General features: G+C 43.5%; 1 protein-coding gene across 3 annotated transcripts in view; it reads left to right on the top strand.

The window, feature by feature from the left end:
• The window catches only part of DPY19L4 (dpy-19 like 4), a 40568-nt gene that overhangs the window by 6824 nt on the left and 9553 nt on the right, over positions 1-24191 (top strand). For 2 of the 3 annotated variants that reach the window (XM_088149113.1, XM_088149115.1), the window contains exons 2-13: positions 6143-6250; positions 9455-9579; positions 10856-10946; positions 12772-12893; positions 14913-15058; positions 16633-16756; positions 18145-18279; positions 18479-18610; positions 18700-18798; positions 19849-19922; positions 21704-21862; positions 22598-22714. In XM_088149113.1, coding sequence (XP_088005239.1) covers positions 6143-6250; positions 9455-9579; positions 10856-10946; positions 12772-12893; positions 14913-15058; positions 16633-16756; positions 18145-18279; positions 18479-18610; positions 18700-18798; positions 19849-19922; positions 21704-21862; positions 22598-22714 — 1432 coding nt within the window. The remainder of the gene's footprint in view (positions 1-6142; positions 6251-9454; positions 9580-10855; positions 10947-12771; positions 12894-14912; positions 15059-16632; positions 16757-18144; positions 18280-18478; positions 18611-18699; positions 18799-19848; positions 19923-21703; positions 21863-22597; positions 22715-24191) is intronic. The other variant, XM_088149114.1, reaches the window with a different exon arrangement.

Here is a 24191-nt window from a genome sequence, read left to right as displayed (position 1 = left end):
CGCGGTGAACCGCTGTTTTAGTTCCTCAAACGCCCCCTGGCATTCTGCAGTCCACGCGAGTGCCATGCTGGGCTTGGGGGGTTTCCCAGTGCCCTTGGTTTTTAGCAGGTCGGTTAGGGGAAGGGCGATTTGGGCGAAGTTCGGGATGAACTGACAATAGAAGTTCGCAAACCCTAGGAAGCTTTGGAGTTGCCTCCAGGTTCGCGGCGCTTCCCAGCCCAGGACATCCCTTACTTTCGCCGGGTCCATCTCAATTCCCCGGCTGGATATTCGGTAGCCGAGGTAGTCTAGTTGCTCTCGATGGAACTCGCATTTCGAGAGCTTTGCGTACAGCTGTGCCTTCAGCAGTCTCTGGAGCACCGTGCGCACCAGGCTCACGTGTTCCGCCAGGGTCTCGGTGTAGATGAGGATGTCGTCCAGGTAGACCAGGACGCCCCGGTAGAGTAGGTCGTGCAGCACCTCATTTATTAGCTGCATAAATACCCCCGGGGCCCCTTTTAATCCGAACGGCATCACGGAAAACTGGTAGCTTCCGAGCGGGGTGTTGAACGCCGTCTTCCACTCATCTTTTGCGCGGATCCTAACTCTGAAGTAGGCTTCGCGCAAGTCCAGTTTTGTGAACACCCTCCCCTTTGACAGATGCGACATCAAGTCCTTCATCAGGGGGAGGGGGTATTTGTACTCCGTGCTGATTGCGTTCAGCCCCCGGTAGTCTACGCACATACGGAGCGAGCCGTCCTTCTTCTCCCGGAATAACACCGGGGCCGCTAATGGTGACTTCGCGGGTTGGATGAATCCCCGCGCTAGGTTCTTGTCTATGAACTCGCGCAGGGCCCCCATCTCCCTCCTCGACAGGGAGTACATTTTCGGCTTAGGCAGGGTCGCTCCTGGCTCTAGCTCGATGGCGCAATCACTGGGCCGGTGTGGTGGGTCGGACTCCTTCTCCCCGAACGCTGCCGCCAGGTCTCGATACTGCCTCGGGATTCCGCCGCCCGTCGGGGGTTCCCCGGGTCCGGACCCTCGCTTTGCGGTCGCCTCGCCAGTCGCCGCTGCCTCCCCTCGCCTCGGGATCGTGGCGGGTCTCCGGGGTCCCGGCGCTGCTGCTGCTGCTGTTGCCGCCCAGGTCTCGGGCCCCATCTGCTCTCGCCCCATCTCCCGGTGTCCCGGACCCTCCGCTTGTCCGCCGGTGGTTGCGGCTGCCTCCGTCTCCACGGCTCGGTCCCCTCTGCTCTCGCCCCTCGCCGGTCTGTCGACCCCGAACCGCACTGCCTCCGCCGTCCAGTCGACTCGTGGGTTCCGCCGCCGCAGCCACGCCAAGCCGAGTACCACCGCGTAGTCGGCCACCGGGACCACCACGAACCTCAGTTCTTCCCGGTGACTCCCGATCGTCATCTGGACCGGCTCGGTGTAATACTGAGCTGGCCCCCCCGCTGCCAGCGTGCCATCTAACTGGCTGAATGAAATGGGCTCCCGGAGGCGCCTCAGCTGTAGCCCGAGCCCCGAGACCACCGCTGGGTGCATCAAGCAGTGGGTGCAGCCCGAGTCCAGTAGCGCCCGTAGCTGCGCCTCCCCTCCGGATCTCAACCCCCGGACGTGTATCCTCACCCGGAACGGTGGGCAGTCCTCGTCTCCTATTGGGTCCGCGCGCCTCGACTCCCCTGCTCGCACTGGGATGCCGTTCAGTGCGAGCGCGCCTCGTTTCCCGCCGGCTCCGAGTCCTCTCCGGAGGATGCTGTCTCCAGGGTCGACCACCCCCCGCGTCCTTTCTCGGTCACCGCCGCCACTGCCCCCTTCCGCGGTCGGTCACCGGTCCTTTTCCCGTTCGCACGCGGGGTTTTGACTTCGGGCCGTGGTGGGGCGCCTTCCCGCTCCGTCGGGCACTGCGCCGCTCGGTGGCCTCTGCCTCCGCATCGGAAGCACAGATTCGGGGCTCTGGTCGCCTCTCGCCTCCCGGTGGACTGCCGTCGACCGCTCCGTCTCTCCTCGGGGTCCTCTCCCTCGGCCGGTCCCTCGTCTGGTCCCGTCGTCTTGTGCTCTGTTGGATCTGCCGCCACGCCGATTCCGCCGTTCCGGCCAGCCAGATCCAATCCTTCACTGTGGACGGGTCGTCCCGCCCCAGTGCCCGTTCCAGGATCTCTGGGTTGAGTCCCCTCTTAAAATACTTCACCTTCAGGGACTCCGGCCAGTCCGCGAGCTTCTCGGCCAACCTCCGGAACTCCAGGGCATATTCCGATACCGATTTGCCCCGCTGTCTGAACTGTAGGATGTCGTCCTCCGCCCGCTTGGCGCTCAATGTGTCCTCGAATCTGTCCCGGAGCGCCTGCATGAAGTCCGGGAAACTCCGTAGTTCCGCCGCGTTGGCATCGTACAGCCCGATCACCCAGCTGGCTGCTTGGCCATCTAGCAGCTCGGCCACGTAGGATACCCTGTCCTCGTCTCTAGCGAATAGGTGACCACCCCTCTGCATGAACCCCCTGACGTGCGTCAGAAAGTGCGGCAGCTGTTCGGGGTCCCCTGAGAACTTCCCAGTGATACCTCGAAGTCTCAGGGCGTCTGCCGCCCGTTGGTCCTCCGACCGGGGCGCCGTGGGTGGTGCCGGCGGGGGTGTCGGACCGCCCCCCTGTCGCTCGCCTCCTCGTTCACCGCCGGTGGCCCCACTCTCTGTAGTAGGGTCTGGAGCATCGCCTCCACGGCGTCTAGGCGTCGCTCGACTCTCTCCTCTAGTCGGGCGAATTTCTCGCTCCACTCACGGTTCCGGAACCCCGAACCCCGGGTCATCGTAACGCCTGAATCGTCTGGTCCTTGGTTCACGCCCATCGACCACTGCTCGGATGGAGTGCGCCCGGCCCTGGCCGCTGCCCCGTCGCTCCCGGGCGGCTCCGACCGCCCTTCCGCGAGCCTGGATCCCTCGCGCTCCAGCTGACCCACGGATTCCTCGTCGCTGGTCATGCCTGTATTGAGAAAGAAAACGCTCCTCGGTGGTACCGGGTAGCGCTGACGGTGAGTCCTGGCTTTATGTGAGATTTGCCCCGTTCGACAGAGAAACTCTCGTGACACGTGTGGTTCACAAAGAAGGTTTACTCATGCGTAACGTAGTAGTCACAAGCAAAGCCAGGACTGGCTTGGTACAATTGCATCACTTGTTATATTTCCCCCTTCCCGCGCTTTTTCCCGCCTCGTGATCGCGTTGCGGCTGTGGGCTATTAGGCCCCCCAATGTCCCCCCTGATCGTTCATGATGGCAGGGTCGGTCAGAGTCCATTGTCCTTGATTGCCAGTCCCCCTCCGGCTGGGTTGGTCCCTCCCTGCTACGTGCAGACCCGCGGGTTCTGTGCTGCGTTGCGATCTTGTTTCGCTGCCCTGCGGCCCCGTTCCTTGCTTGCTCGCGCCGTTATCAGTTCATAGTTAAAAGCTTCCGCTGCGGTTTTCCTGTTTAGCTGGCCGCAGGTGGCTCGTTAATTAGCGGCGCTTTCGGTTCCTCTTTTTCCCGCTAGCTACCGCCGGTGGATTCCGCGTGGTCTGGTTGCGAGCTTCCCTGCAACCCCGTGCTTCCCTGAAGCCTCGTGCTGACCGAACCTGACATTTTGTTCTTAATCTTCCAAATGTGCCTGCTAGCCTAAAGGATGAAGTGCTGCTCTTTATGGTGAATGTGACCATGGAAATCATTCTCCTTAGATAGTTTTCTTTAAATTGGACATATTTCTGATAGAATTAGGAAAAAGGGGGGAAATCAGCTTGAGGGAAAACTGGCAGTAATGAAATGGCACAGTGGAGAAAGAGTGAGTGCATACCTTTCACACAATAGCCTTACTTAACTGTACACTTATAATATTCATTCATTTGTTGGATTTATATCTAGGAGGTCAAGTAGACAGATAGATGGAAAGAGTACTCCCTCTTCCCATTTTTTCCCCTGACATCCTTATGAGTTAGGTTGGAGGTACTAATTGTTAGTTAAGAGATACTAATTGGCCTAAAGTCACCTAGCAGAAGAGTCAGGTTAGATCAGAATAAGCAAATAGCTTGTCCACCATTCCCTTCCCATTTAGTTGATAGTCTTATCTTCTACTAATTTATCTATTCACCTTTCAAAATGGTCTGTGTTGGTGGCTGTCATAGCATTTTGTGATATGAATGCTATAAATTAATTATGTAGACCCCCTTTGTGCATTGAGGCTTACTCCCAGAACAATATGGCTGTTCTTCCTCCTAACTACAACAAGAACAAGCTCTGGCAGCCTCTTGCTTTGGATGTTTCTCCATGAGGTTGCCTTTATCTTATTCCCAACCCCTACCTGAAGCAACTTAAAGTCCTCCTTAACTGTTCTGGTGGTAATGTTTTCTACCTTAAGGAGTCAACAACTGCCGCAGTTTTGTCCTATGTATAATCTGTGGGACCCACCATGTAGTTTGTGATAATAGCAGAGGACATCTATGGTGTGGGATCAGCCTGGCATTTATTAGCCACTTTAGGTTTATGCTGGCATGAACCTGCCTGTCCAGTTCTCAGGCACCATCCTTCAGGGCTATTCTACTTTGAAGAGCAGGAAAGTTCATTTCTTTCAAACTGTACTCTCTCCTTTCACCAACCAAGTCTCCAAACTGATCCCTGGATTAGAAACCTGGATCAGCACAGATAGCAGCTGCCTAGGGGTTGTGAAGGGTAAGCTATGCAGTGAAGTGGGAAAAAGTGAGTCTGCTGATGCAACCCTCCCACTGTCAGCTGTTATTCAGACTGATTTTGAACATAGGTTGAATGCTGTCCTAGAAGAATGACAAATCCATGTTCAAAAGCAATCTTAACAATGGCTGACAGGCTGGTGAGGGCTTCGTGGTGAAGAGGCAGACACACACACGCAGAGGTGACTTGTACATCCTCAACCCTGCCTGTCAGTGGCTGTTCAGGCTGTCAGCTACTTGGGCTTATCCAGAGCTTGGGCTGTCTCAGAGATCTGATGGGAAGAGTCTCTTCTCCCCTTCCATCTGCCACATTCTGAGCCCAGGTAGCTGATCCCCAGGATAGGTGTCAGGTGAAGGGGAATGATTTTCTAGGATGGATAAAGTCACAGGTCTTGCCATCTGTCAAAATCACTGATAGTCACAGCAGTGCTGTGATTGGTGGATAGCTCTCCTGCCAGCTGGAGATGTTGGAGCAGGACATCTTCCCTGGACAGAAAATGAGAACACCCTTCTCCAGTTACACACCAGAACAGAAACGATTGGGATTGGCAGTAGGGACAGTGCTGGTTTAGTTTTCTCCTGGTCCACATGTGACAGGGGAGTATGTAACTGAACTATGGGGGGAAACCCTAAACTTTTTTTTTCTATATTTTTACTTTGATGGAATTGATTTACAATTTGTTTACAATATCAGTTCAGAGAATGGGTTTTGTCCTGTAAAGCTCTTACTAGCCTAGGAATGAATGGGTAGCCGGTGTAATGTAGTGGTCAAGTTCAGTCAATCAAACAGACTTGCAGGTTTGTCAGTTGCAGTGGCTCTACAAAAACTAAACTACAAAAACTAAAACTACAGCAGTGTTTCTTGGCCACTTGAAGATGTGTGGACTTCAGCTCCCAGAATTCCCCGGTCAGCATGGCTGGCTGGGAAATTCTGGGAGCTGAAGTCCACACATCTTCAAGTGGCCAAGGATGAGAAACACTGCTCTAGAACCAAGGACTAGGACTAGGGAGGCAGAGTTTCAGTTCCATCCTCAACCATGGAAGCTTATTGTTGGTGACTTTGGGTCTTTAATTCAGCTATCCCTTCCCATAAAGTGGTGATCGTGGGGAAAGACAAGAGAAGGAATGTGATTTTGGTTACCCTGTACTCATGGATGAAGAGTGGCAGAGCGATTTAGTACTGAGGATGATGCAGACACAAGAAACTGACTGAATTACATTGGAAATGGAATCTTTATTCCACTCAAATAAAGATTCTTGTGTGCTGGATGTGTTAGGCCACTTATGTGAGTGTAAACTCCATTGAATACTGAAACTCTTACGTCTCCAAAAACGTGTCTAGATGGGTAAATACCAATGGGATTGTCTGGAAGCTAAACAATGCGATCTATCCATGTGTCTTATTTACAAGTAACTTGCTATAGGTTTTGCATTCTAAGATTAACTTCTGGATATCTTGTCAGAAGCTGCAGATCTGAGGCAAAGGAAGAATCCAAGCTGTACTGAAGTTGAAGAAAAAGCTCTCAAAGAAAACGACGAAAAAGGGAAAAAATCCAAAAGATCTCTAAGATGTGAGTTATATCATTTTTCTGTCACTGTTTCAATTCCATATATATTTGCTTTAAAAAAGTTAAGTATACAAATATATTTTTCTGTGTGGAATGAATAAGAAATCTTTATTCTGGAAAAAGATTTCAGCTAGAATGTGCCATATATTTATTCCACTTTGTACACAAACCTGTAGAAAGTGATCAACCTGCAAAGCCTTTTACCAGCCAGCTATGAGGCTAGGAATCTATATTTTGCAGTCAGCACAGAATGATAAACTACTAGCCTTTTGGGCAAATTATTATTGTTTTTTTTTTAATCCACTAAGAAGAACCATAGAAGAGGAAAGATCACTTGTCCTGTCTCTGGCAGCCTTGCAGAAATGGAGTTCCTGGTCTTTTGTGCTGAACTGGATAATAGCTAAAGTACTCTATGTATTTTGTGTGTAGCAATTCAAATTTTTTTTCTCCTTTTTCAAAAAAAACTATCAACAATCTTTGTTGTTGGAATACAGGTAGTTCTTGCTTAACGACGGAAATTGGGACCAGAATTTCCATTGCTAAGCGATGCGATCGTAAAGTGTGGCATCCCATGACCGTACCACTTAGCGAGGGCAGTTCCAGCAGTCCCTGCTTACTGTCGTTAAGTGAATCACCACAGATCATTAAGCGAGGACCTCACGTGATCACAACTTCCTGCCAGCTTCCCCACTGATTTTGTTTATGGGAAGCTGACAGGGAAAGTTGCAAATCACAATCGTGTGATTGCTGGACACTGTGATGGTCAGAAATCCAGGCCTGTTGCTGAGCACCCGGATTGTGACCATGGGGGCACTGTGATGGCTGGAACTTCTAGGACTGATTCTAGGACTGAACTTCTAGGCTGTTGAGAACACCTGAATGTTAGAATGGTTGCTGAACGAATGATTGTTAAACGGCAGTTCCAAGTTATGGTGGCCTGGGAAAAAGTGCTTTATGATCTGTATTCGCGCTTATGACCATCACAAACCGTCCCACACACCCCGCAGTCACATGATCACAATTCGCAACCTTTTTTACAATGGTTGTAAAGCAAATCACTGCAGTCATTAAGTGAATCACGTGGTCATTAAGCTAATCACATGGTTGTTAATTCATTCCAGCAAAAAAGTCCATTGGGGAAGCTGAATTTGCTTAACGACCATGTGATTTGCTTAACAACCACATGATTCACTTAACAATTGTGGTGATTTGCTTTACAACCATCGTAAAAATGGTCATAAAATTGGGTCTGGTCACATGGTGACTCACTTAACAACCAATTTTCCAGTCCCTATTGTGGTTGTTAAGCAAGGACTACCTATAGTCTCTGGTCTGGAACAGACTATAAAAATAATTAATAGTTTTCTTCTGCTCAGAATCAAGTCCCTTCGTCCTTTCTGTTTTCCTCTGATGCTAGGGCTTCATTATACTCATTGGCATGTAATCTGTAGATTCTCCCACAGTGTTTGTTTGGTACAGGCCGTTGAGAACACCTGAATCCATTTTATTTACCTGACACAGCTTAAACATGAATTAAAGAATCAAATCTTTAAAAAAAAACCCCAAGGCTTCTAAATTGATTGATATGCTATGCACAAATGCCTAGCAATTTAGGTTAAACACAGATCATTTAAACAGAGACAGCTGTGGGTGTACAGCAAGTTACTACTATGTAAAATGCAAGCAAGCTGCGCACTTTGATTCTGTAGCAAGATATGAATGGAGATTAAGTTTTTACAGATGTCTGCTTTTAAGGAATGTGCCTTGATTTCCATGTGCCCTGAGTTTGTTTATTTCACTATTCAGACAAATAAACAATCTTGTTTGATTTGAGACAACTAAACACATACATGAAATACTGAAATAGGCTAACTTAAAACCTAATTTGCACAACTGTTTGTTATTTGAAGTCTGTAACATCAAATTATAATCTGTGTGGGTTCATGAATGTCCATGGAGCAAACTCTAAATATTTTGTTTGTTTGCTTATAAGTTTTATGTAAATCCCAAAGGATGCTAGATGGTATATAAAATACAAAACATAACAACAATAATAACATTATAATTCAAAACCATATTAGTGCGCTGATGTCTGTACATGATCTATTTCTGAAGACCTTCTGAAAAAGTGATGTTTTCACTCTCTTTCAGATGGCTAGAAGAGTGGGAGCCATCCTCACCCCGGGGGTCAAGGTGCTCCATAGGAGGGAGTCCACACATAAAATGCCTGCAGTTGAGTCCCCTCCTATCACACCTCAGGATAGGAGAGATTTTTAGCAGTCACTCCCTGATCACCCAGGTCCCTGGGTTGGGTGGACAGAATTTATCATGGAAAGGCAGTCTCTTAGATACCAGGACCTGAACCATATAAGGCTTTATAGGTAACAATCAACACCTCAAACTGCCCTTGGAAACACCAGGGGCTATGCAGGTCCTGCAGCAGTGGTGTAACCTGGCAATGTGTAGCCTGCCCAGTAAGCGTACAGCCCGCTGCGTTTTGGATCAGTTGAAGTTTCCAGACGGTCTTCAAAGGGAGCCCATATAGAGTAAATTACAGTGCAGTAATTCAGTTGCTAGATGACAAGAGCATGAGTGACTGTTCTCAGTGCATCCTCTTTCTAGTAAAGCCACAACTGGCACACTAGCCAGGGCTGGGCTAAAGCTTTCCTGGTCACAGCTTTCATCTGCTCTACCAGAAAGAATCCCAAGTTGCGGGTCTGCTGTTCTCAGGGAAACACAAATTTGTCAAGACTCAAAGTTGCTACTATCCTGGAATCATTAGGCACTCCATGTTGCTTGGATTGTTCTGTCTGGCCCTTGCCAGTCTAAAAGGCAGACCAGACCAAGAAATAGACTCCACAGAAGACTAAAAACTACTTTTATTTAGGTTGGCTATAGTAACATACTCTTGAAGCAGTGTTTCTTTTTTGTTGCTTTGGTAATGGATCTTCCCTCTCTCCGTCAAGGTCATCCTCTCTGCTCTCTACATCGAGTCAGGACTTCCACCGTATCCTCCATTCTTGTGCCTACAGATCTTGGTGTTGTAATTTCTGGTGTTTTGTATTTATGAACTGGTTGGACATTACCCCTGTGCTGCCACCCACTTACTGTGTTGCAGAGGGACTTGACAAGCATCGGGCATTTGACTTGGCATGAAAACATGGATTTTCAGTGGCTTTACGTGATGTTTATCATATTTCTTTACAGATGTCTTAATTCCACGTTTTACAAAGCTTTTCTTTGGCTGTGTTACAGCAGTCATAAGTGGAATGATGTATGCCATATACCTTTCAACATACCACGAACGCAAATTCTGGTTCTCTGGTAGACCGGTAAGGAATCTAAAACAGTACTGAAATAAAGTCTGTTATTTAATGCAAGCACAAGGCTGGCTCATGTATAAACAGATGTGGCACTTCCTGTAATGTCTAGGCAGTCTGACAAAGTATACTTAACCTGGCCATTGGTCATGGATGATGAGGGACCTAATCCGAAGCATCTGGGAAGCCATGATTGCCTACCCCCACTCTAGACTCAAGGTGGAACAATAAGCTGCGCAGAGTGGGCTTCTTAGGTTTTCTTATTACTTTCCAGAATGTAACCCATCCTTAATTATTTTTCTACGAAAGGGTTAACTTCCTTTTTTCACTTCAGTTCACCATGAATTTATGGTGTCTATCCTGCTTTTCTTGGCATTCTCCTAGTGAAGCGCGCTCTCTCTCACACACACATATACACACACATCCCAGATGCCCATTTTCGGCCTTTAAATGATCCTCTGGAACCTGTTGAGTGTCCTGAGAACTGTTAAGAAATAACAGAGCTCTTCCAATACAGGCCAGTTAATATCTCAGGAAGCTGAGGCCGTAGCTCCAGAGAGCTCTGGTCAGTGTGTAAAAGGAACCCATTTGAGGACTGAAATCTCAGCTTTTAAGTATCTGAAGAAGCAGAGTTGGAAAACATCTCCCTAAAGCTTTTTAGAGCTGCTTCTAGTCTGAGTAACTTGATAGGCCATAATACCAGATGAAAAAAGGCAGCTCCAGAGGTGTCATTGATAGCATACAAACATTCCCATTATTGTAAGCTAGTTGCTATGTCCTTATATATGTATGTGTGTATATATATGTACATGTATATGTATTATGTAGCTGTATCCCTGAGCTATCTAGGTATCTTTCATAAATAGAAATAGCAAGGTCATATTTTCCCATCATTCCTTGCAAATATAACCCATCTAAAAGTATCAAAGAGGAGTAGGTAACTTGTGGGTGGATGGGGAACATATATTTTTTAAAAATAAAATTTGGTGCTCAAAGATCACCATGGGCAGAGTCCTCTTTCAACAGCATCATGAGAGTGGGCGAAACTTGCATTTGGGAGCTATTTCGTGTGCTGGGTTAGTTGATTCTTCAAAAACGTTATTTGATGTTTTAAGCGAAACTGATGGCCTCTTTTTCTTTTTTTCATTGTCCCTCTGAAAATTTTAAGGAAATTTGTGAGGTGGTAGATTGTTCGGTTTTGATAACATAGTCTCTGTGTTCTGCGAAAGGGGTCTGTGGATTTGTGTTGTCCCTGGCTTACCATTCCTGTCATTTTTTTTTCTTTTAGGAACTTGAACGAGAGATCACATTTCAGGGTGACAGTGCCATTTACTATTCATTTTACAAAGAATTGTTAAAAGCCTCCTCTTTTAAAAAAGGTAAGGCAAATAACATTTGCTAAATGGTAACTGAAGGGAAATCAAGACAGTATGTATTATCTTCTTGGGCTGAAAACGTGCAAATTTGCAAGCTATACAGAACCCTGGGACAGATTGAATGCAAAGTTATGTAACTCCAAATCTGCACATGTGCTTTAATGCAGTCAGGGTTGACAAAGCTTTTCTCTACCTAATTTATCCCTTGTTCCCTAGGATCTCATTTGTAATCTTATTGTTCCAATCATTTATGAAAACCTAGCCCATGGTTTAGACCAGCGATAGTGAATCTTTTGGGCTCAGCATGTCAAAAATGTGGAAAATGCCTAACTTGACTCTGCTGGCGTGTCACCCCCCTGCCAAACAAAGGAGAAACAACTCTTTACATATTCATTTATTTTAAAAAAAATACAGTCCAATCATGTGTGGTGCTAGTATTATATAAAGAAATGTCAAATAATCACAAAATGAAATACAAGTAAAACAAACTCAGTTTCTTTGGTAACTCAAACAGGGAGAATACTTGTTGTCAGGTGTTGGTGAATGCTGGCGTGTCACCCAAAACGTTGCGGTGTGTCACCTTTGACACATGTGTCATAGGTTTGCCATCACTGATTTAGACTAAAGAGAGATGAATCAAATCTGGATGATGTTCTAGAGGAGCCCATGTGAATCACTATGAGATGATTCAGATGGGCTCTTAAGAGAAGAAAAGAAAAAGAAAAAATAAGATCATATTAGGAGCAATTAGGGGCACTTAAGTTTTACTAAAAGCATTGAAATTTAAAAGCATAACTATTATTCATGATATTTATATGTCCCCTTTTCTCCAGGAGTTCAAGGCAGCCTATATAGCACTCTCATAACCACTATAAAGTAGGTTGGACTGGCTCAGTCATCCAGTAAGTTTCCCATAGCTGATGTTGGCTTGAGCCTTGGTCTCCCCAGTCCTAGTCCAACATCCTAATCACTCCATCACATTGGCTCCCAGTAGACAATTTCTTTAGATTGTACTGCCTCCTTAGTCTAGTGCCAGACTTAATGCTGAACATCAAGAGCTAGACTTCAGAGCAGACATAATGAAGTTTGTCCCAGGGAGTGGTGGGCTTTGGTGCATGAGAGATAGGACATAGCTTTCTATCAAATTGCCATCATCATGGGGTGCAGATTTTCTTCTCAAACAAGCTTTAGAAGGAATCTGATTGAATAATCTACTTTCGGAAACAAGCAAGAATAGGTTATCTCCAGTAAATCAGTCAAATATCTTTTATATTCCTCCTGAATTTTATGAGATGGCATCTAGGAGCTTTCTGTGGTGCGTGATGGTGATAGACATTTTTCAAAGTAGTCTTTACAGGGTAGCACAGGCAAATATGGTCATGGCACAAGACAAAGGTATCTGTGGGGCAACTCATCTCCAACAGTTTCTGCCCATCCCACTACGTCTGACAGAGTGGGCATGCTTTGAGTCCCTTCTATGAAACCATGTTATCTGATGAGATCTGTTGGGGCACCTCCCCTATCAAACACTGTTTCCCCCCAGATCCAGATGGCCCTGGCCCTGTTGACTTTCCACTGGCTGTTCTGTGTTGAGAGGTTTTTGAGCGAGACCGCAATGCCTTTGTACTATCCTGATGGTTGTCGTAATCATTTGTTTGTTTGTTTTTATCATTGGGGTTAGCCACCTAGAGTCATTTGTTGAGATGGACAGCCATATACATCTTTCAGATATAAATAAATAAATAATCTGGACAGTGTTTGTTTTGCTGGATGCAACTGTTTGTATAATAATAGAGAACATTTATATCCTTGCCTCCTTAATTCTCAGGCATTTATCAGCTTATTCACGACAACAGGACACTGTCACTGAAGACAATGAATACTGTACGACAGATGACTTTGTATCCAGAATTGATCGCCAGCATTTTATATCAGGCATCCGGCAGTGAAGTATGCATGTTTTCCTTTTCGTTTATAATCTTATGTGATAGGGCCAGGAAAGTCTGCTGCCTAAAAGAAATGGGCTTGCTTTATTTCAGAGTATTATTTGAACACCTGGAGGCCAGGTGAAAACAATACGAGCTGTTGGGGGACCACTATACTTTGCACTGAGAGTACTCCATCTGCTTAGAAAAAATGCAGCTTGCTCCAGTGTGACTCCTCCTGTACCCACTTAGTTAAGAAAGTAAAAAAGTGTAGCAGGCTGATAGTGCTGGGATCACACAATATGCTGAACCCTAAGCTCAAATTAAAAAAAACACAACCCCCATGTTCACGTAACATGCTGTGGCCACTTATGAGTTATATTATGACTTAACATGGTTTGATTCATACAACATGTAAAGATAATAGTTGGGTATGTTGGACCACCAGATAGACCTGACCAAGAATCAGTTCCACAGGGATGCTAAAACGACTTGTATTGAAATTGGCTATAATAACAGAATCCTGCAATCTGGTTGTGCTGTACCCCCTCCCCTTCTTATACTCATGTTTATTAGTGTGGTGGATAGCAACAGGGAGCAAGGCTATCAGGAAGGAGGGGGTGCATTCCAGGAAGGGAAAGGAGACAAAAGACAACACAGTCCAGAGATGCAGCATGGGAAGCATAAGAGGTTCAAGATAGCCACTCCCTAGAATCTCCCAGGGTATATCCAGTAGTTGCAGTAGTACAGATTGAGTGTGGCAAGATTCTGTCTATATGGTGTAAGCCAGTGTTGTCCAAACTTGGCCACTTTAAGATTCCCCATGCTGGCTGGGGAATTCTGGGAGTTGAAGTTCACTCATCTTAAAGTGGCCAAGTTTGGACAACACTGGTGTAAGCAAATAAAGGAACTTAACTCAACTGGACTGTTTCACCACATTTTTGGGCTGGGCCTGACAATTAGGCAGGTGTCTGTCTGAGCCTCTTCCACATATTTTCTGTTTGGTTTGGACTTAAGATACGTTTTTCCCCTCGTCACTGTGGTAATGAATCTTGCCTATTTCCATCAAGGTCATCTTCCTTACTCTCCACAGGAACCCACAACATGCCAAACCCATTTTAGGATAATGTAGCATGTTGGGCAATCCCGGTCTTAGGGTAGCAAGAATATTGAGTCAGCCCATAGAAAAGGTAAAACGTTGGGGCTTTGAGCCAACACATTCTGTCTTCATATCTCGGCTTTATCATGAATTCATTAGCTAATCTTTGTCAAGCCACTCTTTTGTTAACTTCATTCCATTCCCTGACTGGCAATGATGGATAATGCTAGCCTATTTAAATTGTGTGGTAAAAAAAGGGCATATGTATTTCTTGAATGAATAAATGTTTGGAAAATGCCAAGACACCCAATTAAACAAATACCTCCTCCTGTGTTTTTATCTACAAGAGCATTTTTTAGCAAATAAGATGATGATTATCGTTTCGTTTGTGTATGCCTTCCCATGTCCTCCATTTTCAAAGTTTAAGCAAAATGTAGTATCCAAAAAGTTAATCAAAATTATTTATGTATATGTTTATTTACTTTATTTGTGTGCCACCCCTTCCCAAAAGCTCTTAGTGGCTAAGAGTCAGAAGCATTACATAAAATAAAACAACCTCCTTCTTATTTATCTTATTACTGAATTATTTTATGTATACTATGCCAGAATAGCAAGTCTGAGCACAAACTTGCTGATCAAGAATGACCTATCATAGAAGTCTCTTAAGTACTAAGGTAGTGTTTCTCAACCTCAGGAACTTTAAGACGTGTGGACTTCAACTCCCAGCATGCTGGCTGGGGAATTCTGGGAGTTGAAGTCCACACATCTTAAAGTCACCAAGGTTGAGAAATGCTGATTTAGAGTCATGATTTGGCCTTTCCTTGTTTACATAAGATGATGGTCCCTCAGGGCTACAGGAAGCTGTTTCCCTTGGTGAATTTCAAGTGAGATTGTCTAGCCAGTTACTATATGTTCATAAAACAACATTTTTCTTTTAATTTTCAGGAAGTTATTGAGCCAGTCTATTTTTACATTGGCATAGTATTTGGGCTACAGGGGATCTACGTGACTGCATTGTTCGTAACCAGCTGGCTTATGAGTGGGACTTGGCTAGCGGGAATGCTGACTGTTGCCTGGTTCATTATTAATAGGTAAAACAAATCTTTATTTTCTCACCCAATTTGCAGTGCGGTCTTCAGTGCCAGATTTGCTATCTTGAACATTTAGGGAAAAAGTAAAAATGAATGGGGCTCTGGGTGACTTGGATCTGCCAGATTAGGTTTCTCAGATAACTCTGGAGTCCTTGGGGTTCTCTGAGCTTGGTTGTTTCCTTGCAAATGTTTCGTTACCCAGGTACCCATCTTCAGTGCTAGAATGGAATGGGGTTTGCTCTCTGTTTATATACTGTGGCATGCCTTGCCAGTGTTTGTGGGGGTGGGGTTTTTGTTTTGTTTTATTTTTTCCCTCTGGTAGTTCCTTGATTAGGGTATTGTTTACTGCTTGACTGTATGTCTGGTGGTAATCTTGGTGTTAATCTCTGCTTATCTGGGTGATGATTGCTGGTGAGGAGATGTTCTGGTCTTTTGTTTTCCTTTCTATTGTCTCTTTTGAATAGTGTGTAGATGCTGTTTATCTCTATGTGCCTGCTGATGGCTGCCTTGTCTGAATACCAAGCTTCCAAGAATTCCCTCGCATTTTTGGATTTAGCTTGGTCTAAGATGCTGATAGTTTACCAGTTGAAATTATGGTTAAGTCTGTCCATGTGTTGTGATATTAAGGAGTTTTCATCACGTCTTCTGACTGCTAGTTGGTGTTCATGGATGCGCGCTGCAAGCCTTCTGCTTGTCTGTCCTACATAGTGGTTGTTACAGTCCTTACACTGTATGTGGTAGATGGACTTCAAGGGGATATATTAACAAATATTTTAAGGCTAAAAATTCAGCTGTAGCCAGTCTCCCATCTTTAAGTTTAAGATGGCATAGCTTTTGGAAGTGGTGGATTTCATCCCCAACAAGGATATTTCTTTTATCATTGAACTCTTGTTTTCTTGCCTTTACAAAGCAAGCAGCTATATTCCTTTCTTGCTGGGATTGGCGGAACCTTCACAAAAAGTTCTGTAGGTAGGTAGGTAGGTAGGTAGGTAGGTAGATAGATAGATGCAATTTCCATTAAATAACATTTTGTGATTGGAATTATTAGAAGAAAAGTACATGTCACACTGTTATGACTGATCATCAATTATTAACATTTGGGTGTTTGGAAGAATGAAGAGTAACTTGAAACTCATTGCAGTTGTCATTCTGCTACAATTGTAATAACCTCTCCTTCAAATCAAGTTTGAATCCTAGTGATTACGTGGACATATCCATGTTCTTTCTCGGTATCATACCAAAGTGGTTGTCATTGCTTTACCTGAGGATATATTTTTTACTTTCAAGTCTAGCCTATGAAGATGGAATTTCCTGCTGCTCCCTCATTCAGATACTAAGTTTTTTTCAAGGTTGGCAACCGAAAAATGGCATCTGTTTTTCAGTGGAACTTTTTCTAGCTGTATAAGGCATATAGATTAAATAAGAAGACTATATGATCAATTCCCAAATGTTTCTGTACCTCAAGATCTTAATACAGATACGCAGTTTCTTACAATCATGCTGCATAATTGAATATCCATGTTATAAAAGTAAGTCAGTACATTGTTGCTGGTTTTTTTCTGCTTGCTTTTCAGAGCAGACACAACAAGAATAGATTATTCAATTCCTTCTAGGGAGAACTGGGCTCTGCCATATTTTGCTTGTCAAGTTGCAGCTCTAACGGGCTATTTAAAGAATAATATAAACTCTTCTGCTGAGGTAAGAGAAAAGTGTTTGAAATGGAAATAGAATGGTAAAAATAAAATGGTAGAAAAATCAATACGCTTTTGGGGGAATAGAACCAGTCTCATGTTTTCTTCACTCCTTGTATATCTGGTTTTTAGAAAGATAACACTGTTTGCTAAACCATATTTTACCTCCTGAACCAGGAAACTATATATTAAGTGCCCCTTTTGAAGATGTAGCAGTCAGATTCTTTTGGCCATATTCTGCCAATCCCTGCTGTAAAACATCTGACCTAGAGGTTGTTTGTGACATTGACGATCTGTTGCTGGAATTTTCTTCCTCCTGATCCTTTGTTTCAAAGGAGATTTTCAACATTTTGCCTTGTAAGTTCAAACATTGGGCTTTTCCACACTGCAGTCTTAAGCTACATGATTCCTGTGTGAAAACTGCCTGGAAAGGAAGCAGACTTAAGAAATCCCAGATGTTTTGGCTATAGTGATAGCCTAGTGTTCTGTCTGGACTGTGCTGGCCCCTGATTAGTGGATTCTCCTGCTGCTTTGCCCTTCCACGTGTGCCAGGAAAACAAGTACCCACCACTTTCCTTTCTCTGGGCAGGTCTTTGAGGTCATATGGTTTCCATTGATAGACCTTTTGTGTGACATACACATACACACACAAACACTGGTACTTGACACCTTCCCACTTGGCGTGCCTTTGGTGGACCACTAGAAAAGAGACCCCCACTGTTTTACCATTCTTCCTATCACCTGCACTGTGGGAGGAAACTAGCAAGACTCTTGTCAGTTTTACCTGGTTGAAAAAAACAAAAGCAAAGAAAGGCCCCCTGCCCCTCCCTCACTGAACCTTAAAAAAAAAAAAGATTCTGTCTACATAACACTGGCCCAGCAACCCAGCTTGCTTCCTTTTGGATTTTGACTCCTTTCCTACCCCAAACTCATAATTAATCACTGGGGATTAAAATGTTCAGGGGGCTGAATGGAGCAGAAATGAGGAGAGATGGCTGCGGAAAAGCAGCTGAAAGGCTCACGGCTTCACCAGTCCACTGGTGAAATTAAGGGGAAAAACAGAGTTCACTCACTAATGTCTCTTCAGATGGGGCCCACAGGCAGTCCAGTAGTTCAGGCCAAAGCGGTTGTGGAAAGAAGCAACCAGTGACCAGAGAAAGAGGCATATTCCTGCCACAGTCCACGGTCACTGGTTTGCGTTCAGTGGGGCTTCTGGCTAGATATGTCTGGAACGGCACTACAGCAAACCTGATGCACAGTCCCAAGCAGTTCTACCTTCCCTTTCCCAATATGCCTTCAGAGTTCCTAAGTTGAATTAGTTATTTGTAATGCATTTGAAAACATTGTTTCCTCTATTCTTCTCCTCCTCCTCTTCCTTCTTGCCCTTTTTCCCAGAGATTTTGCTACCTGCTGGTCAGTGCTTCAACGTACACTTTTATGATGATGTGGGAATACAGTCATTATCTACTGTTTATCCAAGCGGTCTCTCTTTTCCTGCTCGATGTCATAGGGTTCACGCAGACAGAGAAGGTATTTGGACATTCAATCACATTCATTAAATATTTTTAAATTCAGTTTCTGCTTTGTTTTCTTTGTCTTCTGTAAGCTCCGTCTGTAGGATTGGGGTGGGCTCAGAAAAAAGCAAAGGACAGAGGGCTAATTATTGTGCAGCTGCAACTTAGTTTCTTAAAAACCAAAGCATGCTGATGTTTTATTTCCCCATCCATAGGTGCATGAAATATATAAAATCTACCTGTTTTCCCTCTTCCTGGGATACATGTTACAATTTGAGAATCCAGCTTTATTAGTATCTCCATTATTAAGCCTTGCTGCAACAGCCTTGCTGGCAAAATACCTTCAGGTAATGTTGGAGATATCATTTGTAGTTCTGCACTTCTCTGTATTGAGGTTTCAATCTAGAACTGAACAGGTCTGTTGCTTTTTTTGTAGATGAATATGAAAAAAGGAACCCTTCTTTCAAGGATGCTGAAAGTCATTTATTTTTATTTGGTATTCACAGTAACAGTGACTTTGAATCTTACAATGAAGGTAATCTTTATCTTTAAAAAGTTTCATTTAATTGTGCACAATAATTCAGGTAAACCATATGTAAGTTCCAGGAGAGGGGGAAAACATCTGCTAAAACTATTTCCTTTCCTGTGGTTTTTTTTTTTTTACTAGTGAAATAGATAATGGACTAAGTCACCCTTTCCCAACCTCTGTAGATAATAGACTAGTTGTAGGGAGTGTTTCTCAACCTTAGCAACTTTAAGGTATGTGGACTTCAACTCCCAGAATTCCCCAGCCAGCCATGCTGGTTAGGGAATTCTGGAAGTCCACGTATCTTAAAGTTGCTAAGGTTGAGAAGCATTGGTTATTGGAGTGGAAATGCAACATATGGAGGATACCAGATTAGAAAAGACTGGACTGGAGTGGGAAAAAAGGTATTAATATTCCAGTATGTCTAAGTGGCTTTTTTACAGATTTGGAATCAAGATGTTGATGGGAAAAGTTGGGAATGGGGGTAGTGGGAGTCAAAAGAAGGAAGTAGGGGCTGCTCTCAAGCTCCACCCAACTTTTTGATTACCACAGTACAGTAAAAACAAAGGATATTGAAGCAAAAACATAAATACATGCCACAAAGTATCACTAACTAATTTTCTAGTGTAATATATATTTATTGAAAAACTGCTAAGAGCTAATGACATTTCAAAGTGGGTTCCTTATATTCCCAGTTTTTGCAGATACACCCGGTGGTCTCATCTCTCCAGTAAGATCTTTAGTAAGGATCTTCACAAGACTCCCTACCCTACCCATGTGGTCTTTTTTTTTTTAAAGGGTTCTCCAGACTATGTTAGACTCCATGCCAGCCAGGTTGGGCAGTGGGTGAAGACCACAGAAGTTGTAGGCCAACCGTATCTGACAGCTAGAGGCTCCCTTTCAGTCTTTGTTACATAGCTGTGTTGTTTGTTCTCTGTTAGAAAATGTAACGTCAGTAATCAAATGATTCTTATCTAATCTCATGTAACTCTGTCTGAGATGTCAGTTACCTGAGTGAAAAGAATGTTACCTATATGCAGTGTGTCTTTTCTTTTTCAGACTTTTATTTCTCATAAAGAAAACGAGCATTTAATGAAAGTCCTTGAAGTAAAATTGGGATTAAATACAAATAAGTAAGTTTAAAATCATGATCTACCTAATTGCAAAGGAATTATTTTTATTTTAATACCTGTATAGGCTGATAGCTTGTCAAACAAACAAACAAACAAACAAATAAGCACATTTCTAAAAGGTATGGGTTAAAAAGTATGCTTTGAGTTACGTTCTCAATGTTAAGAAAGAAGAAGCCAACCTCAGCTCAAATAGCACATAGTTATTAGACAGCGTTTTGTATTTGGTTTCAAAAAGGTGATTAGCAGTGCATATGTAGTACCGTGTACAACTCTCTAAAGCTTTCCTGAGATTGCTTCTGCTGCTGAGTGAGAAGAGACAGCTGCTTTTAAATGGGACGGACCGGTATTCCATTGATGCTTCAAGGTCTTTTGGAGATTCAGTGAGAAACCCTGCACAGTCCTCATAATAGAAGCACTGGATGAGGGCACTGCATCGTCTTTGAGCATCTTCTCTGCCCGTGCCCAGGAGCAGGTGTCCCAAGCAGAGACTTAGAGCAGTTGGGACATCTCTGGGCTCTTTTTTAATGTATGTTTCTGTCCTTGAGGAAGTGCTTTGAAGGGTGTGGGCAAAGTCTTAGGAGCCAGAAGAATCGCTGAATAAAGATGGGGCTCTAGGCCCCTCCAAGCTGTGATGTTAGACTACCAGTAGGAACACAATAAATTATACGAAGCAGCAGATTTGGAATTTAATATATTCCTTTAGTTTGCTTTGCTTCATCCTTTTTTCTTGTGGAATATTTTTATGATTAGAGTCTACCCTAATTCCATCATCCCTGATCATGAACCATGCTGGCTGGGGCTGATAGGAATAAGAATTCAGCATCATCTGGAGTGTTCCCATAAAACTTTCTTATTTAGTGAGAGATCTGGGGAGTAGCTTGTAGTGAAGTGAGAACTGTGGACTAGTAACTCAAGGGAGAAGCTAAAAGGCAGATTGAGGAGTTAAATGAGAAGCGCTGCAGAAGTAGGTGGTGGAGGGACAGCAAGGAAGAAAGCAGATGGAAGATTTGAGAGAAAAGAAACGTGCTTGTGTACTGGGCAAGGTAGAAAGGCAGGCTCAGCTGGGAGCACGAAATTGCTTTTCAGTAGAGGAGAAAAATGCTCATAGGCTGGGAGAGTGGAAGAATTCTGGACAAAATAGGCCCAGAGGGTTGAACAGACTGAGGCCAAAGGCACACCTGGGCCCTGGAAAACTTAGGAGCGGCCCCTAAGACTTTCCAAAACTTGCCTCCAAATCTTAATTTTAAGGCACCCAAAGAAGAAAAAATATTCAACACGTGAAAAAATATTCCATTTTAATTAAAGCGTACAGTAACTTAAAGTATATTTACAGCTATACACTTTTCTTTATTCTCACTGTTCTCCTTTGGAGAATGTCCCTGGTCTACCACTGAAAGGCCAAACACAGGCTGGGGAGAACTGAGCTCCTCTGGTTTAGACCGTGATCTTTCTAAACAGGGTGAAATAACTACTGTAGGTGGCCCTGTTGCTTGTTTCAATAAAACTTAGGAGACAACAGAGATTGCTGCTTCCTCGGTCATTTTTTGGTGAGCTTGTAGAATTTTGTGAAATGGATGACCAGGAAAAGACACATCTAAAGACAAAACCTTGTTTGTTTTCCTTCAAAACAATATCTTTTAGACATTTATTTCTGTGCAAAATGAAGACATATTTAGGGAATAGCCTTTTCCATACCAATAAAGTCAGTACAATAGATTATTCTGACTGGCTGGGATCACGTCTGCCTATTTAATGTGCTTCACCTCCCCTGACATTAACAGGAACTTCACAGTTAATTGGCTGCTTTGTCAAGAGTCCCTTCAGACACCATCCCAAGACTTCTTCCTGCGGCTCACTCATTCTTCGCTGTTGCCATTCTATATTTTAGTGCTAATTATTTGCCTTGCTTCTGTGGGTCAGGCCTTCTTTAGGAGAATGGGGTAAGTTGATTTTTGTCAATTCTCAATTTTTTGTTCCATAGCTTCTGTAGATATTAGTTGCTTGGTGTAATTGATACATCCTTTGGCATATGCTGTCTGGCTTCCAAGCTGAATAAAGTGGTAGAATTAAATTTGCATTCCAGCTTCCTATGCATATAATATAATGTATGATATCTGCATATCACATTTTGCATATGTGTTTAATGCTTTTATCCTTCCATCTTCAAAATTAGATAGAAGGGAGATGGGCTGTCTTTGGGTTTCTGGTAGGCTTTCTTTCATTTTTTGCCCTCAAATACCCCCAGATCTATAATTGGAGCCTGTTGCAAATAGCTTATGTCTGTTTAAAAAATGCTTGATGTTAAAAAATGAATGAAAATGAACTATTCAAGAAACAAGATGATGTTTCTTGAATAGTTAGAAAAACCCAAGAATTTGTGATGAATTCTTGAACTGAGCAGAATTCACTGTCTGTTCACACTTTGTTCATTGATCAATATGCTATGGAATGTATTTAGATTGCCTTAGGGTATGTGCTTGTGCCACATTCTATCCTTGGTAATTCCTTTGCTACATAGCTTTCTTGAATCATTGTGTGCAAAGCACGTTTTAGATTTAAGATATAACATAATGAAAAATACAGTTGTTGGGTCTGATGGGTCATTTAATTGTCAAGCAGACTCCATGAGAGAGAGGTGTGATGACCTCTGTCTTCTTTTTCCCCCAATGCCACAGCAATAAACAACTCAACGAGTCCACCACACACGAGGGCAGGATTGGTGAAAGGCCAGAAGTAGCGTACCATATATTGCACACAGTTTCCTTGGGGTTGCTTTCTATGATGATGGAAGGGTGAGTCTGTGACAAGGATGCATGGATTTCTTTTCACTGGGAATGGGGATGGTATTACTCTTTATACATGGATTTTTAAAAAATTCCCTGGATATGGATAGGCATGGAAATTATTTTTAAAGAAATATCTGTGACTGGTTTATAACAGGCTTTCTGTATAAGTGATTTTGTCATTAATACTTCTCTATTCATCAAAATGTGTTTTGCATCTGCAAAAGGTTGAGAGTGAGTGGAAAATTAATGTAAGGTGTTTGCTCCTACAACGTGCAGTGATAGTTTTAAAAGGCAATTAGAAAAAACCATGTAGACATAAGACTATCAATGACTGCTGAGTATGACTGGCTTTATGTTACTTCAAATATTGGTAGTAGAATATCTCTGAACAGTTGCTTAGAAACAGTAATAAAGGAGGAATATTATCTTCATGTTTGTGAGCTTCCCAAAAGCATCTGATTTGGCCACCATGAGAGACATAAAACTGGAACATAAAGATTTTTCGAGTTGTTCTTATCTGGGTCCCCTTTAAAATAAATGATTAAAAACAAAACTAACTGTAACACATATAACAAATTATCATTGTGAGAGTTTTGACTGACAGGTGTTAAAATAAATGGCCTAATGTGCATTACAACCTGTGATCCTACAACCATGGATGAGGGCTGCACTTGGTCTTGGAATTATATGCCAAGGGCCACACTCCAGAGCAGTGTTTCTCAACCTTGGCCACTTGAAGATGTGTGGACTTCAACTCCTAGAATTCCCCAGCCAGCATGCTGGCTGGGGAATTCTGGGAGTTGAAGTCCACACATCTTCAAGCGGCCAAGGTTGAGAAACACTGCTGAAAGAGTAGTAGGAAAACCAGATCAAAGCCAAATTTGCTTTAATTTCATTTACAAGTAGTTAAACATAAAAATATTTCATTAGAAGTAAATGTTATGTAGCTCCAGTAATGTGCTTTATATTTTTCTTCTTTCAAACTGTTCTGCAATCAGCAGTCAAAGTTTTCACTGGCCAAATATGGCTCTGGGACACCAGGTTGCAAACCTCTGATATAGGGCCATCTTGGGTGCTCTGAGATGTTTTGGGTTGTACCTTCTAGCATGTCCATTGGTCATATGGGTTGGGGCTGATGGAGCTTGAACAGGTGTTATTTTCTCTTTAGAAAATAGAACCAAGGCAATCTGTTATACATTGCCATCATACATGAGTGAACAGAATTGTGGTAGGGAAACATGATCTGCTGTTGCTGATTTATGGAAAAATACAGAATCAAGATCACACTTTTGAATAACCAAACAGTGTTCGTATTCATAGGATTTTCATTTTATTGTCTTGTATAATATCTGATATTACCCAAGTTTAAAGAAAAGTCATGCATAGGTGAATCTTCCAGGGATTTACAGAATCTTACAGATTCCTGTATGGTCTTGGAGTATCCAGTCAACATAGCTGACACTCCTATTGTGTTGGGCACTGT

The sequence above is a fragment of the Python bivittatus genome, unplaced genomic scaffold (genome assembly GCF_059951505.1).
Source record: "Python bivittatus isolate LINGU-HERP-01145 unplaced genomic scaffold, Pbiv_v1 ctg000590_np1212, whole genome shotgun sequence".
NCBI lineage: Eukaryota > Metazoa > Chordata > Lepidosauria > Squamata > Pythonidae > Python > Python bivittatus.
This window is presented reverse-complemented; position numbering and strand designations above follow the sequence as displayed.